Genomic DNA, 16,869 nt, shown 5'->3' on the forward strand with positions numbered 1-16,869 from the left:
ATAAACCGAGTGGAGCCGTTGTCCATCACAATAGCTGCAAGACATGAGTCAAGTGGAGCCGTTTTCCATCACAATAGCTGCTAAACATATACATATTGGAACCATTGTCTTTTAGTACCTAAAATTTATTGCAGCTTTACTGCATACCAAACAAGACTATTGCCAAGCAATATATGTCACCTACCGGCTCCACCATTGTCAGAAATTCCACCATTGTTAGATTTTTTTATATATATTTGTTGCCATAGCAACCATAATTTTTGACGTAGAAACAAAATGAAATGACGTGCATAATGTACATATTGCCATCTATCAATGTTTCAAGTTTCATGAACAGAATATGAAGAACTTTTAAAGTTATCGCAGGATCAAGAAAACCACCATTTTCAGCAGTATTTCTATTCTATTTGTTGCCATAGCAACCATAATTTTTGAAATAGGAACACACTCACAGAAAAACACACAGAGCGCAAAACATGAACCAAGTGGATCACAATAGCTGTGTGATATCTGGTAAAAAGTATCGAGTAAGCGACAATAGAAATGACAATGGCAATTCTATTCCCGCTTACTCGATACTTTTTACCAGATATAACACACTCTTTTTAGTGAGTCAGAATTGCAGAATTCGCTTTGGAATACTGTGATAGTAAGCAGGCAATACAAAAGCAATAAAGTTTCGCTCTGAAGAATTTGTTCTCTATGGTTTTCAGACACGCAATTTAGACCTTTGACACAATGCTCCACAATTTCGGTATATACCTCTTTACGGTATGTAGATGCTGTACAATAAAAGCAGAGTATTTTACTCATTGGTTCAAATCCTGTGAAAAGACAAAACAAGATAACTTTTGAGAGAAGAAGGAATCTTTTCCATATTATTACAAATGAACATATCATGTACGAATTCCTTTTCCCAGAATCTTTTTTTTTATTTAATTCAAATTTCCTACCTGTGTTTCTTTTTATTCAACAAATAAAGAGATTAAGGGTCAGGTAAATTGCACTTCGTGCAAACGTTATCGTTAAGGTAAGTGATCCTTTAAACAAAGATCTCATTAAAGGGTGTTTTCTATCAGCTTACTCTTTTTAATTGTGTGGCTACGTATTAGAATCTTGATGGTGCGATTCTAAAGAAAGACATATGATTTTTGCCTCTTAAAGACCCCTTCTCCCGTTATCTAAAGCAGGTTGCATGGTCAAGTGAATTTGTGAGGTTCCCCCTTTCAACTTTAATGGATGTAAGCACGACGGTAAGTGGTGCTTTATTTCAACTAACTTTTTTTTCTTCAGAATTTCAAGTAATGCATAAAAGACAGCTTTAAATGCTGCGTATGGGAATGTGAAAAACATCAGAATTACTTCAATAATAAGCCTGTGCTTTTGTTCAAAAATTCGATTTCAACTACACGGTTATGCTTCACGCAACGTGCAATTTTGCAACCGATTTCAGACGTATTCAATGATTTATTCTTTTACCTTAAGCTATCGGCACAAACTGCAAGATCAACTTATTTTACGCACTACAGATTTTTTCAAATTTATTTCCAATAGCTTGAGATATTTGCAAAAATAAAGTTCTTAACGGTGTGATTACATTCTTCCAGCCGTGTGTAAACCCCTGAAAACCCCGTTGATTCAGCACCCTGTAAAGCCCTGCTATAAGTAATTAAACACGATCGTGTTGATCAACATGATCCGTCGTATTTTCATCTCTCTAAATCTCAAGTTACCATTGAACAATAATTCCTTATGTAGACTATTATTTGTGTCTTCACTTGAAATATATTTCTTCAGATATAGGCATTTAGATAATATATAAAAATTATCACATTTATAGTACATGTACATAAATTGATAGTAATGTGATTTTTGAAAACGAACAACGCCCTTGATTATATTTCACATGTGTTTGTAATTAAGTTATTCATTAATTTCCAATCAGTCGCACTTGATTATGCACATTGATTTCATACTTAAAAATTGCCATCATAAACATAAATTAAATGCATTTCAGGTAAAAAATCAAACTCGGATATCAGATTGCCCGATTTGTTGAAAGTCTCTGTTATCCGAAGTGCCATCTGTAAGCGAAGTCTCGCCATACCCAGCGTGATAATCTGTTTTTATGTTTATCATACCGTATCGTCCCCCATTAAAAAAAAAATGTGAAAAATAATGCCTACGACGCTGCATTAATTTTTTGCGGGAATAATTTTGAATTATGATGTAATAATAATGACGGCACGAGAACTTGTGCATAATATTTGTAAAAACATGTTTTTGCTGTTTATTTTGCTTATTGTGAATTTATTTTTTATACCATCTTGGTATCAAATTGTTCGTTCTGTTGAATCTAATTTCAACAAAAATGATAACTTTATAGTTAATGTCGATTTATCAACTACCTACAAACATTGATTTACATATAACAACTTCCCATTGAACTGATATAAAAAATATATCACGCAGCGTTGTTGACGGCAGATATCAATGCAGCGTTAAGATAAAATATTACGTCAGATAAAACAGTAATATTTCGGATGCTGCAAACATTGCAACATTAAGTGATATTTATTACAATACCGCTAGTTAAATCTAGTCAACGTGACATATATTGGAACCAGTTTGGAACCAATCGTCCAATCACTTCCAATGTATGCAAAACAAAAAATTATAAAGTTAAAAGTTTGCAAATAAGTACATATATGGAATAGCTACTTTAAACATCAATATATTTCTGCGTCAAATATTCTTCGGGGAATAAATACTATTGATTAATGACACAATAAGTTCGATCATTGGTACCGTTCGACTATGGCTGCCATGAGGTACAATTGGTACTTTACCTCGTTGAATTGATATCCCCTGCCAATATGCTTCTGGACACAAAAATGTTATATTTGACACTAAAAAATACCAAGTTTCAATGAAATCCGCCAAAGCATTTCCAAGATATGGCTCCGGACACAAAAGTGCCGGACGGACGGAAAGACGGACGGAGGACGGATGGGCGGACAACGCCAAAACAATATCCCTCCGCCTATGGCGGGGGATAATTATCAGAGGCGATGAACTGGTGATTCAGTAAATAATTAAAAAATACATTAGCTTTCAATTGTTCAAGAAAACACAGTCATAAATCATCGGTACTGTCATTATATTAATTGAAAATCGAACCATCTGCCAACTAAATGGCAATTTAATGATAATTAAAATACACATAAGCCCACACAATTTTCCAAGTAAACAAAGTAATAAAGCATTTAAGCACATGTGTATAAATTATCAAAATAATAACTTTTAAATGGGTATATGACGTGCGTTGAAAATACAATTCGATAAACAACGAATGCGATATTTATCAAACTGTTAAACTGATTTTGATGCCGAGTTATGGGCTCATACTTTTCGCACAATTTTCTTCTGTTCGTAGAGAGCTTTTTACTATTTAATCAGTGTGTACACGTTCTAAGCAATTTTGAAACGAGATTGATTGGTATAATAAGATTGATACGACCAATCACTACAATTGAGCTTTCATGAGCCTTACTGCTAGTCGTGTTTGAGGCGGTGTTCATTGAAGGGCCGCAGTACAGAGCAAGAACCCGCGATGATAAGCAACACGTTCATTGTGGAAAAAGTGTACATTATTATTACTATTAACTTCATAGATATGTGTGTATGTTGGCTTGGAACTGATTCGCGCGGATTTTGCATACATGTTTATTTTTGTTGTCGGCATTTTAGTGGGATCGTTTTAAACGCGTTTGATTTGTAATTGATTCTGGGTACGTATGAGGTGTGGCTAGCCTTCGAACTGGTTTCAATAAAATCCATGTTTTGCATTAACTGTTCCAAGGCGGTGTGCTCTTATAAAAGATACAAACTAGAGTTACACTTTTAATATAGTTTCTGGAGTTTCATAGTTTGCTATGTCATATACAACACTTGTTTGATGTTTGCTCCGTGGATGCGATAGAACGTATCTAAATAATGTCCTATTTCAGGCCTCAGAGGCTGTAAGCAGTAGAGCTATTTGTTTCATATGGATAAAACATCGTTACGATCTTTTTTACACCTAGTTTGTTTAAAAGCTTTATGTAGATGCATCGCTAAATCGATGGTTAAATATCTTTAATAGATGGACAATAATTTCAATGAAAAGCAGTATTTTTTAAAACCTTATCACTCCCTTCCTTGAAATTGATTCAGCTCATGAGTGAAGTATTCGATTCGGCATTGTTTTCACTTTCTGTCTGCACAATTTTAGATTGTGTAAGACGCGCGTTGGGTTCGTTGTTGATTCTGAGGAAGGTGTGTCTTTACTTGAAGAGTTTGATAATACATTTAGAAAAGACTATAACAATCAACCACCATGTCTTCTTATTTATGTCCCATCCCTTCTTTTCATTAGACCTTAATTACTTTTAGAACTGGAATCATTTTTCCAGGATAAATATTGGTTATTGTATATGACAAGTTCTTTTTAACTTATTTGTAAGATATAATTAACCCCCAAAATACATCATTTGTCAATTCACCTTGTGATGTGCTTTTGTTGGTTACTGTGCCGTTGAACCGTGAATCAGTTGGTTCAATCTGTTTGGTGGGATGTGAGTTAGTTGGTTACCAACTAGTGACACGTGATTCAGTAGATAAACATTCTGTTGCGATAATATTTGGTTTGTAACTGAGCTGGAGAAAGGTTGTCATTCTGATAAAATTTGATTCGGTTGGCCTCTGTGGCGATGAAATCTGAATTCGTAGGTAACCATTCTGGTTTTGTTATGTGCTAAGAACTGATCTAGCTAATTGTGTAAAAGGTCATCATTCTGGTGTGATGTGATTTGTTTCATAACTGTGCTAGTAAATGTTAATCATTTAGTTAACATGAAGGTGTGATGTGATTTGCTTGCTATCTGTGCCAGTGGATGGTAATCAATCAGAAACCATTCAGGTGTGATTTGATTTGGCATGTATCTGTGCCGTTGCATATTAATAAGCATGCAACAATTCAGTCGTTGACCTTTAAAGGGGGTATTTTTGATCGGTAACTTGCTCGTAAGATGTGCTTTTATTGCTTAAACTGCAAGTGAGATGCAAATTAGCAATAAACAATGCTGAATGATTTAAAGGTGTTGCAATTATGGAAGTTAATAGAAATATTCACTGATGTAAAGTTAGAATCTGATTGCAAAATCAGAGTTGATTATAACAAAATGTCAGGGTTATCTTATATTATAAATGATTACTGGTGTCAACAGACTAATTAATTCTCTCTGTCATAAGACATGATTTTATAGCGAAATTCTGTACAAATATAAATTTAGATGGTCATGCATCCAAATCCATTTAAAACATGTGTGGTAAAGTAACATAGCATTTGTGATGTACCCAGCAGGTAGGTAGGTCCATTTTTAATGGTACCACATACAGAAAATCAGTGCAATGACTACGTCTATGAGGTGGGAAAAAATAGTACCTTGATTGTGTGTACGATACGATAAGTTATTCGAACCAAGAGATTGCAAGTTCTTCGTACCTTGACTGTGTATATTAGATGATTAGTAAGTATCATTATTACTAGTCTATGAGATGGGAAGACATTATTACCAGGACTGTTTATAAGAGATGAGAACGAGTATTTTAATGGGTGTCTCTTTGAGATGGAAAGAAAAAAGTACTATGACCATGACCGTGTTCATGAGAGCGAAATTAATATGAAAACAAGATGTGTTTGTGAAACACAATGTCCCCCTATATGATGTTTGACCTTGAAGGATGACCTTGACCCCTATATGATGTTCGACCTTGAAGGATGACCTTGACTTTGACCCTTCACCACTCAAAATGTGCAGCTCCATGAGATACACATGCCTTTCAAATATAAAATTGCTAGCTTCAATATTGCAGAAGTGACATTACATGAGCAATTCTGACCCATATATTTGACCTTGAAGGATGACCTTGACCTTTCACCACTCAAAATGTGCAGCTCCATTAGATACACATGCATGCCAAATATCAAGTTGCTATCTTCAATATTGCAAAAGAACTCATAAAATGAGTGATTTTGGCCACATATATTTGACATCTGACCTTGAAGGATGACCTTGACCTTGACCTTTCACCACTCAAAATGTGCAGCTCCATGAGATACACATGCATGCCAAATATCAAGTTGCTATCTTGAATATTGAAATACTGCAAAAGTGTACATTAAATGAGCGATTTTGACCCATATATTTGACCTTTGACCTTGAAGGATGACCTTGACCTTGACCTTTCACCACTCGAAAATGTGCAGCTCAATGAGATACATATGCATGCCAAATATCAAGTTGCTATCTTCAATATTGCAAAAGTCATTGCAAATGTTAAAGTTGGCGCAAACCAACCAACCAACCAACCAACCAACCAACCAACAGACCAACAGACAGGGCAAAAACAATATGTCCCCCACTACTATAGTGGGGGACATAAAAACATGACTATTTTTGTTTGATGTAAAGTTTATGAAATGCCGTACTAAACTATCACGAAAAGAACAGAAACATTCCAAATTATTTGATCGTTTCGCGTCTGTAAAGTTTTGTAATTTAATCAATGTCAAATGATAAGCTATAAACGAGACTAGATTTTTAGTACGAGTACCGGTATACAACAATAATGAAATATGTCTCCTTGCTATAGTGTTCATTTATTTATTGAATATGTGACAAGTTGGAAAAATTCATTTTGAGGATGTGTGGACAAAAATTCATTAATTTGAAACTTTTTAAAATGAGTTACGAACCTTCAATAATATTATAAAATAAACCCATATAAGGGGAAGTGCATTTTGACTCATTTGGTGCTTATATTTTCTCCTTCAATTTAGATTTAAGGGGAATTGGTTTTTGGCAAGAGGGGTAGAATTTTACTTAAATGATTTTCATATGTATGCATCTTTTTCATTTCCTCATCTTTAGCTAGAATAACAAGAGTTTGTCACAGTAGTGCCAAATCCCCGCCGAAATGTGTTTGCTTGTATGACAAAATTTGTTTTAGAGAGTAGAATAATATTTGCAAAACATGGCAACTGTGGCATCTATTTATATTTCAAGGAAAACATAGTTATATAGTGTTGGAGTTATGCTGTAGAGAATAAAATATATGGAAATGAAAGAAAGGGAGGTAATTAAAAAAGAAGACTGTAAACAGTTACTGTTCTTGATCACTGTATTTTTCCTTAAACTCATCTATTCATTTTACAGTGAATACTTAGTGTTCAAATTAAAATATTATTGTAAAATTAGATAAAGGGGGATATTAAAAGTTGAAAAGCTAAAATATTTACTATGAAATTAAATATAATTTAAAATTATAAATAAATAAAACAAAAATAAATAAAAATAAAGGGAGATAATTAAAAAACTACGGCCGAAAGAGTTATGGTTCATGTTCACTGCACTTCTCCTAATTGCCATCTGTTTATATTTCTAGTTTCAAGTAAATCCCTTCAGTAGATTTAGAGTTATGCTCCGGACAAAAATTTACTTTGAAATTAAATAAAGGGAGATAATTCAAAAACTAAGGTAGATAGAGTTATGGTTCTTAGTCACTGCATTTCTCCTACTTGCCATCTGTTAATATTTCAAGGTTCAAGTAAATCCCTTCAGTAGATTTAGAGTTATGCTCCAGACAAAATTTAATTTGAAATTAAATAAAGGGAGATAATTCAAAACCTAAGGTAGATAGAGTTATGGTTCTTGGTCACTGCATTTCCTAGTTGCCATCTGTTTATATTCTAAGTTTAAAGTAAATCCATTGAATAGATTTGGAGTTATGCTCTGGACAAAGTTTCGGACGAAAAGATGGACACACAAACGCACGGACTTACAGACGGATGGAGACTATTACTATATCCCCTTAGAAAAATTTTCGGCGCAGATAAAATACCATTTTAAGTACACCAAATACTTCCTTAAAGTATGTATTGTGTTGACAAATCAAGGTGATGACACACAGTTCTTATTGGAATAAAACATAATATTGTGCACAGATTTTATTAATATTACGGAACAGTTTTACAACCAATGTTTTAGGTGTATTATAGACTTTATTTGATGGCATCACAAGGCTACATTAATACATCTCTCAGAATCGTATAGTTTGTTATGGACCTTCCTAGAAAGTATAACTAGTATTCAAGTCTCTTTAATATTGTTGGAGTTGGACCTTCCTTACTGATTTTAATTTAGTCCCCAGAAAGTTGTAGTTTTCCTGTGGACCATCCACGCTGTTGTTATTCATATTCCCAGAATGATTAATGTGTGCATGATTTCCCATAATGCTGCTGTGTTGTAACAGACCTTCTGCACTGGTATTATCCAAGTCCCCAGAATGTTGTTGGCTTGTTACGGACCTTCCTTGCTCGACTGACAAATGAGGTAAAGGAGGAGACGCAGTTCCCAATAAAATGGTCCGCCTCACCTAGAATGTACAGGTCCAGCTGGGGAAGCCAGGGGTCTTGGTGGTAAACCTTCACCTTTGAACAGAAATATACAGCATGTTAAATGATAAGGTCAGAGAGATTTAGAATTTAATTCGCCGATTGTCACTTTTTTCTTGCCATTCTAAAAGTAAATAGCATTTTAATTCGCTACTTTTTGTGAGAGCTTTAAGCTTAATGAAAACCATTTAAAGAAATTGCATAATGTAGTTTCATGTTAATCCTTTGGCTTATTAAAAATATGTTTTTGCGTTTTAACATTCTATATACCCATAAACTTGTATGTGTAAGAATAATGCAGGAAATGTATGCCGCAAAGGCCGTTATCTCCTTAAAAAACACTTAACTAAAAGTCAAATTACATGGCTAGAGATCAGATTTGCTAACATTCAAGCCATTACAATAATAATATCAATGAGACATCAATACATTAGCTTGCAATGGTCGTAAGAAAGAAAATCAATCAACAAATAACATAAATAAGATTTTATCACACAATTTCTACAGAATATTAGAAGTGTAGGTTAGCCTGTGATAATAAATAAGACTGGTTGCATGAATTTTCTTTTACAATAATAATATAATTTGTAAGGATGTAAATAATATTTCAGGAAAAAAATAGCAATCAACATGTATATAAGAATAAAATACATGACATAATGAAACATGCCTAAAAGTCAGCGTTTGTCCTTACTACTAACGAACAAGTAGTAAATAACAAGGGCTGTTTGTAAAACATGCATGCCCCCCATATGGGCTCTACGTTGTAGTGACAGCCATTGTGTTAATATGTTTTTTGTCACTGTGACCTTGACCTTTGACCTAGAGACCTGAAAATCAAAAGGGGTCATCTGTGTGTCCTGATCAATATACCTATTAAGTTTCATGATCCTAGGCATAAGCATTCTTCAGTTATCATCCGGAAACCATGTTACTATTTCGGGTCACCGTGACCTTGACCTTTGACCTAGTGACCTGAAAATCAATAGGGGTCATCTGCGAGTCATGATCAATCTACCTATGAAGTTTCATGATCCTAGGCATAAGTGTTCTTGAGTTATCATCCGGAAACCATTTTACTATTTCGGGTCACTGTGACCTTGACCTTTGATATAGTGACCTGAAAATCAATAGGGGTCAACTGCGAGTCATGATCAATCTACCTATCAAGTTTCATGATCCTAGGCATAAGCGTTATTGAGTCATCCTCCGGAAACCATTTTACTATTTCGGGTCACAGTGACCTTGACCTTTGACCTTGTGACCTGAAAATCAATAGGGGTCATCTGTGAGTCATTATCAATCTACCTATCAAGTTTCATGATCCTAGGCATAAGCGTTCTTGAGTTATCATCCGGAAACCATTTTACTATTTCGGATCGCCGTGACCTTGACCTTTGACCTAGTGACCTGAAAATCAATAGGGGTCATCTGCGAGTCATTATCAATCTACCTATGAAGTTTCATGATTCTAGGCATATGCGTTCTTGAAAAATCATCCGGAAACCATTTTACTATTTCGGGTAACCGTGACCTTGACCTTTGACCTCGTGACCTGAAAATCAATAGGGGTTATCTGCGAGTCCTGATCAATCTACCTATCAAGTTTCATGATCCTAGGCATAAGCGTTCTTGAGTTATCATCCGGAAACCATTTTACTATTTCGGGTCACCGTGACCTTGACCTTTGACCTAGTGACCTAAAAATCAATAGGGGTCATCTGCGAGTCATAATCAATGTTCCTATGAAGTTTCATGATCCTAGGCCCAAGCGTTCTTGAGTTACCATCTGGAAACCACCTGGTGGACCGACCGACAGACCGACATACCGACATATCGACAGACCGACCCACATGAGCAAAGCAATATACCCCCTCTTCTTCGAAGGGGGGCATAATAAGCAACGCTTTCAACCCCAACCTGGGATATGAATGAAAATGACTACTTGATATATAAATTAAAAAATACAGTCATTGACCCTTTCACTTCTACATGTGTAGGTACATAGTATATTTTCTTATTTATCAAATACTTGAGTATTGTTTAACCAAACGTAGCTAAAATATGCAGTCTAAATGGATTTGAACTCATTTACAGACATGATCAAGTGCACTAAATACAGAGTTTAAATAATTTTGGATAATAGTTAAACAATAAGAAGGCATAACATACCTGAAAGTCCTTTAAATATTCAGTTATGTCACTGATCAATGGATTTTTATCAGTGGCAACATACACAACTGTGGCACCAGTTTCCATTACAGCCTGCTTCAGTTGTCTATAAACAAACAAATTAGCATACAGAACATAAAACAATTCAAGCCATGATGTAAGTGTAAGAATTTGGGCAAAATAGTTACCCAAGTAGATCAATTAATAGTTACACAATAATAAGTAGGATAACAAATGGTTTTCAAAATCAGATCAGTCTCTACAAGTTAAGTTTACAACAACAAGGTATGTCTGGTATATCAGCGAATGAAAACAAGATCTGAAACATATTATTAGTGCAAATATGGTAACAATGCAACCATAACCTGCGTATGTAACCTGAGAATAATGCAAGTATGACATGTGTGTAAAACATATGATTGGTGCAACTATTAAATGCTTGTTTAACATATGATAAATGAACCCATGAAATGCGTGTTTATACAATCATCAACATAAGAATACAAGTGATATTCTACAGTGAATAAGACTTTATCAAGCTCTCTTACTTTAATATACTGTTTGTTGAAGGCAAACATATTTCTTTCGTGACCTTCTGAGCACCACCAGGTTTAATGCACTGTGGAGAAGCCATAAAAGAACCAATGCCACCTTCTGTGTGTCGGCATGCATTCTCCTACAGCAACAGAGTACATGGAAAATGTGGTCAGCTTTTTTAAGATAGAAGACAAACCATTATTGAGTTACAAATTAAGTGAATAGGTCCATTAAAAAGATTTTACCAATCAAGTTCAAAAAGTACATTTGACAAAAGGTCTAAATAGGTACTGTTGGTTACTTGATTCTAGCTTGCGTCTTGCTATTAAAGGCGAAGATTTATTCATTTTAACATTCAATGTGAAATTCAAGGAAACCCGAATGTGTTCAGATGCATTAAGGTGCATAATGCTATGTCAATTTGATGGCCATGGATTGAGCAGATAATTTCTTTATTTGTGACTATATAGTTAATGTGGATAAAATTAAACCATTAATTCATAAAATGATTTATCAAACTTTTCACATCAACCCTGTCCATAAGAAGTTCAAAACTATCAGTTAAATCTTAACACCACCGGTCAGTTGCTACAAAAATACAGGTAAAATGAAGTAATTTTAATCACCCAATCAGGTCCATTTCTGAGATGTATTCCAACATACTTCTCCTTTGGAAAATTACGGTCTACATATTGTTGTCCTTGTTCTACAATTGTGTCTGACCACTGAAGGTGCTGTTGTAGGGGCCTCACACTAGGGGCCATAGGGAACGGTGCAGGAGCCCCTCTTAGGGCAACCACAGGGTACTCTGTGGCAGGAAATCTGCAAAACAAGGTGTGCCTTTTCTCTTTTTTCCATGTTGATTTTTCCTGTGCACCAAAGCATTATTCATCACCATAAATGTTCAGAATTTTACTAGTAGACTTTGGCATTGAGGACGTGTTATGGTAAATATTTATGGGACATATAAAGTTTGATGTAACTGAAACATCATGGAGCGTCTCTCAAGCATTAAATGGCTGTTATGTGATTGTTTTTCACACATACATGTCTACTTATTTCATTAACAAATACCAACATTGTTATTATACATCTTAAAGTTAGAGATTACACTACCATACACATATTATACATACTATTTTTAAATAACAGTTATCAAACAATTAAAGTACAAACCTAGTTCTCCATCTGTCATGTTCCTCATAATAAACTGTGTAGGATTCTGTGGAGTCAAAGTCAACACCAAGCTCATCCCAAAAAGGTCCAAACGGATTTCCTAGGAAATAAAAAAGTAAGGATAAAAACTTCACGCAGAGAAATTGATTATATTTTAAAATTGCATGTTTCTAATATTGATGTTTGCCTGTTTGTTGTTTTCAAACATAGTTTACTGGATCAACAATGGGCCATTGGAAATGACTGGAGGTTTAAACCAATTTATTAAACAGTACATGCCGATATGCAGTCCAGGTTTATTTGTGTTCTTTGATGACTGGTTGAATGTATTATTGATAAAAAAAAAGACATTTTGAGACTGAGGAATATATATTTTTACATATGCCAGTGAACACATTACAATTATAATTTTAAACAAATGAACAATATCTTACAAATAAGTTATTTAATGTAAAAATTGTCTTTAAACAAAAAGCTCAAGCAAGTTATACCATCTTTCATTTTACATTCAGCATTTTCTTCGAATGAAAAACATGAGCCCTTTCTTTTCCCTGGGGGCCAAACTTCTGGGGCTAGGATCTTCATAAACTGTTCAGCAGGTATCACCTTGTGATATTCCTGTAAGGGTTCAAGCTTGAACCAGTCTGTGAAGGGAACATTTTTCTGTAAAAGAATTAAAAGAAACACATACAAATAGTAAGAAGTTATCAAACACATTTTATTAAAAAATTTCTCCGATAAATACTGCAGCCTGGAATATGCCAGTTATATTTCATTATTTCAGATTAAAGGTAAGTTCTGGGTTAAATAACAGAAAATGTTGTTCTTATTTTTGTGACTGCACACATTAAAGAAATCTGTAAATGTTTACTGAAGTTTATCTAAATCACAATGGTTGCATTTTGTACAAGTAAGTAAAAAAAGCTCACGATTGAGCATGCTGTGCATTATGCAACAATGTTCTGTAGTATCAAACACAATTTCAAACTTACATAATTTCACCAAAGACAAAAGAAAACCTAAGCTGTTAATGGATTGGAAAACATATAAATGTTTTACCACATTCTTAATGTGGTGATAAGCAAAAATATACTTCCAGGTTTTCCATCATCTTGGTAAGGAGCTTAAAACATACGTAAGTTCTCCATGGAGGTAATAATAATGTCCTGTTGATGGATTTAGCAAAGGCCAGACCACCAAGAAAATGTTCCGCTTGGTTTCCAAAACGTCCTGAAATTATTAATAGATAAATCTACATGTTCTTATATGATTCTGTTTCAGCATAATGCCAGTGGCATAAGTTTTGACAAGATTGTTGTATTTTAACTCTTTTTTATAATGTAAAAACTGTGGTGTGCATTGATTGCAACAAGCAGACTGTCTTATGCTATCTCAGGGGCAGCAATTTCTCAATTAAATAATTATAGTTCTTTGCCTATTTTTACAACATCTTGTACATATGGACAGTCAAGAATGTTTGATTTTTTTTAATTTAATTGTCTACCCAATAACATGTTAAAATTATTGACTCATACAATTTTATCGAATTTTAAGGGCTATATAAGGCTACATCCACAAAGTCAAAATTACAAACTGAATTCAAATGATAACAAGAGGTGTGTTTGTCAGAAACACAATGCCCCCTATTGTGCCACATTGAAGCCATATATTTGACCTTTGACCTTGAAGGATGACCTTGACCTTTCACCACTCAAAATGTGCAGCTCCATGAGATACACATGCGTGCCAATATCAAGTTGCTATCTTCAATAATGCAAAAGTTATTGCAAAACTATAACCAAGGTTAATGTTTTGAGACACATGCAATGAATGAATGACAGACAGACAGGCAAAAAACAATAAACCCCCGATCTTTTGATCCAGGGATGAATACTGTCTTTCGGACTTAGTATCATGTTAATTTAACACTTTTACAATCTTCCTTCAATTTACAATTACTGCAAAGATTCTATATGATTCAAGTATTTGAGATTATCCATAAAATTGATGATATTGTGTCTGGAATTTCAATTATGCTCAAAATAGTAGGTAATGAGACCATTGTCCCACTTAATTGCAAAACCAAAAGCGCTTTAGTCAATAAGCCTTCATTCTTTTAGACATCATAGACATACTACCTCACTTTGGACCAATTTACCTCAATACATTGTGACATGTATTGTAATACTGTAATTTCAACTAAACAAGACAAGACAGTTAGATAAGCCTTTTGACACATCAGAAGTGTATTAATAAGAGTAAATTTAATTAGCTAGTGCCATTAATAACAAATAAATCTCAAACTGGAAGGGAGATATTGAATTTGTTTTAAGGTATCAACTAGCTGAAAGAGCTATTGAAAGTTCCAAGAAGACACAAGATAACAGCTGTAAGTTTGATATATTCTTAAGTTTTCTATCTTAATGGCCCACAACCATTTTCAACGATGAAGCAAACACATATACTATAAAAAGCTTAAGCTGCAACATTATGGCAAAATGCATCATGTCAATATTAGAGTTTCGACCACTTCAGTATGACCTTAACCTTAAAGCTAGACATCAGACTCTGGTAAACCTGTCTAACAGAGAGACAAATTAACTTTAACATAAAGGTGTAAAGATGAATAGAATCAAGTTAGATCATGTCACTGAATATTTATGTTAAAATTAGGATTATCATTTAAAAAGTTTGCTATCACTTTTTAGTCGACCTATCTACCCAGTTTGTTTGTTTGTATTCCCATATATCAGCCTTAAACGTTTTTGAATATAAGCTGATGCCTGAATTATTATGATGTTACATAATATTTAAGAAATAATATTTTTCTATCATGGTTTGTTGCCAAATAACCCACAGTAAGGAGTATAGATGCGTAGGAATTAAAGCACGAGTGCGAAGCACGAGTGATTTGATAACACGCATCTATACTCCCTTCTGTGGGTTATTCGACAACAATCATCATAGAAAAATATTATTTCGATTCTAACACGATTCTGATTGATTTGGTTCAAGCTTTTGGATGTGAACTATATTTTTCAATACTCCGCCCTTCTTAGCACAAAGTTCACTATTTAGTGACGTCATTGAATTGTACAAACATATGAAGTCGTTTTCATTCATAAATATTTTGCAAATGACGTCATTTTCATTGAGAACAACAATCGTAGAAACTAAATGGCATCACGTTTATTGATGCTACTGAAAAGCTGGCATGCTCAAAATGTTTTCTGAATTACGTTTTCCAGCAAATAACATTTTTTGTAGGCGTGGTTATGCCACATATCACCAAATACACAATTTGTTGTTTCATTACATTTATATACATGCTACATTTATTACATTTCTTTTAGAGCGGGTTTTAGCACATGCATTTTAATGCAATATTTTCTTTATTTATTCGGCACAATTTTCGAAACATTAAGCTCCGCCCATAATTTATTGCAGAATAACCCACACTTGATTTCCTTCTTTGTCAATAGAAAACAAGTCGCGTGCCGTGTTTGAATATCATATTATATGCACGCTCATATCATATGTCAATACAATACAATTCATGCAAAACATGGTGCAAATATGTTGACAGAATTCAGGTAGATCTAAAACATTATTTAAAGACGAAAATCACTTACTAAAAAAAGAATCAGAAACTTATTGAAATATTAGATATGTTATTTTTGTAAAGGAAAACATACCCATGCACAAACAGAAGATTAAATATCCATTAGGGTCAACTTCATATTTGTTTACTTCTTCCATAAAATAACGTTGAAAACATATCAGCAACAAGACAAACTGTGATATCAATGCAAAACAACGCATGATTACCAAAGGTGTAATGTTAAATATTTATAATATATGTTCTGTGCTCCGATTAAAGCATGAACATTGCCTAAATAAAATATAATTAAACAACGTCAGATCATGTCATCCAATGATTTCCCGCCACATGTCACCAAGAGTTTTTGCACCTCCAATTAGAGAGCATATACAGGTTACATACTACCATTAAAGACTTTGACTTCGTGGAAACGCTGGAATAACGTTTTTGAGACTATTTAGGCATATAAAAAACCTGTTGCGCTTTTTCTCTTTTAAGTGTCGTACTTCTGGTATATATCAATAACAGGAACAATTACATAACATGCGATATTTATTTACACAGTCCTCGGCTGCAGCAATGAAGACGAGGCTGAAATGGTTTCAGTGCACGAGCATCTCACGAGCACACATGTCTAAATGATAAAATATACACCGAAATAGTTCCGCGAGATATGCGGCAGTACCCCCGCCGTGGACATGCGGTGGTGGCTGCACCAACATCCGTGCGCTTCTTCTTCTTCCCATAAAGTGCAGGGCTCTTCTGGGGAATCGACGCACTGTGACTGTAGAAGGTCGTTGTGAAGTAACAAAAAAGTGAGCGTTTAAACCAGATAAAAACTGTGCTTTTGGTCAAATGCAGAGTGACCAGGCCTGCCTTGAAGCTG

General features: G+C 34.4%; 1 protein-coding gene across 1 annotated transcript; it reads right to left on the reverse strand.

Annotated features, from left to right (window-relative positions):
• Positions 1 to 8,035: 8,035 nt before the first annotated feature.
• Positions 8,036 to 16,349, reverse strand: LOC127862369 (GDP-fucose protein O-fucosyltransferase 1-like). The gene is made up of 8 exons (XM_052401459.1): positions 16,078 to 16,349; positions 13,518 to 13,612; positions 12,874 to 13,045; positions 12,383 to 12,482; positions 11,833 to 12,028; positions 11,218 to 11,345; positions 10,670 to 10,775; positions 8,036 to 8,533 (listed from the first exon to the last, which is right to left on the reverse strand). Exons 1-8 carry the CDS (start codon positions 16,202 to 16,204, stop codon positions 8,372 to 8,374), a joined length of 1,086 nt encoding a protein of 361 aa, XP_052257419.1. The 5' UTR covers positions 16,205 to 16,349; the 3' UTR covers positions 8,036 to 8,371.
• Positions 16,350 to 16,869: the final 520 nt, after the last annotated feature.

Source organism: Dreissena polymorpha, chromosome 16 (assembly GCF_020536995.1).
Source record: "Dreissena polymorpha isolate Duluth1 chromosome 16, UMN_Dpol_1.0, whole genome shotgun sequence".
Classification (NCBI taxonomy): Eukaryota; Metazoa; Mollusca; class Bivalvia; order Myida; family Dreissenidae; genus Dreissena; species Dreissena polymorpha.

Coding starts and splice junctions, on each gene's coding strand:
- LOC127862369 (XM_052401459.1), bottom strand. CDS start 16,204: ATGCGTTGTTTTGCATTGATATCACAGTTTGTCTTGTTGCTGATATGT. Junction 12,029..12,382: donor CATGACAGATGGAGAACTAG/GTTTGTACTTTA, acceptor CTTGTTTTGCAG/ATTTCCTGCCACAGAGTACC. Junction 11,346..11,832: donor TCAGAAATGGACCTGATTGG/GTGATTAAAATT, acceptor CTGTTGCTGTAG/GAGAATGCATGCCGACACAC.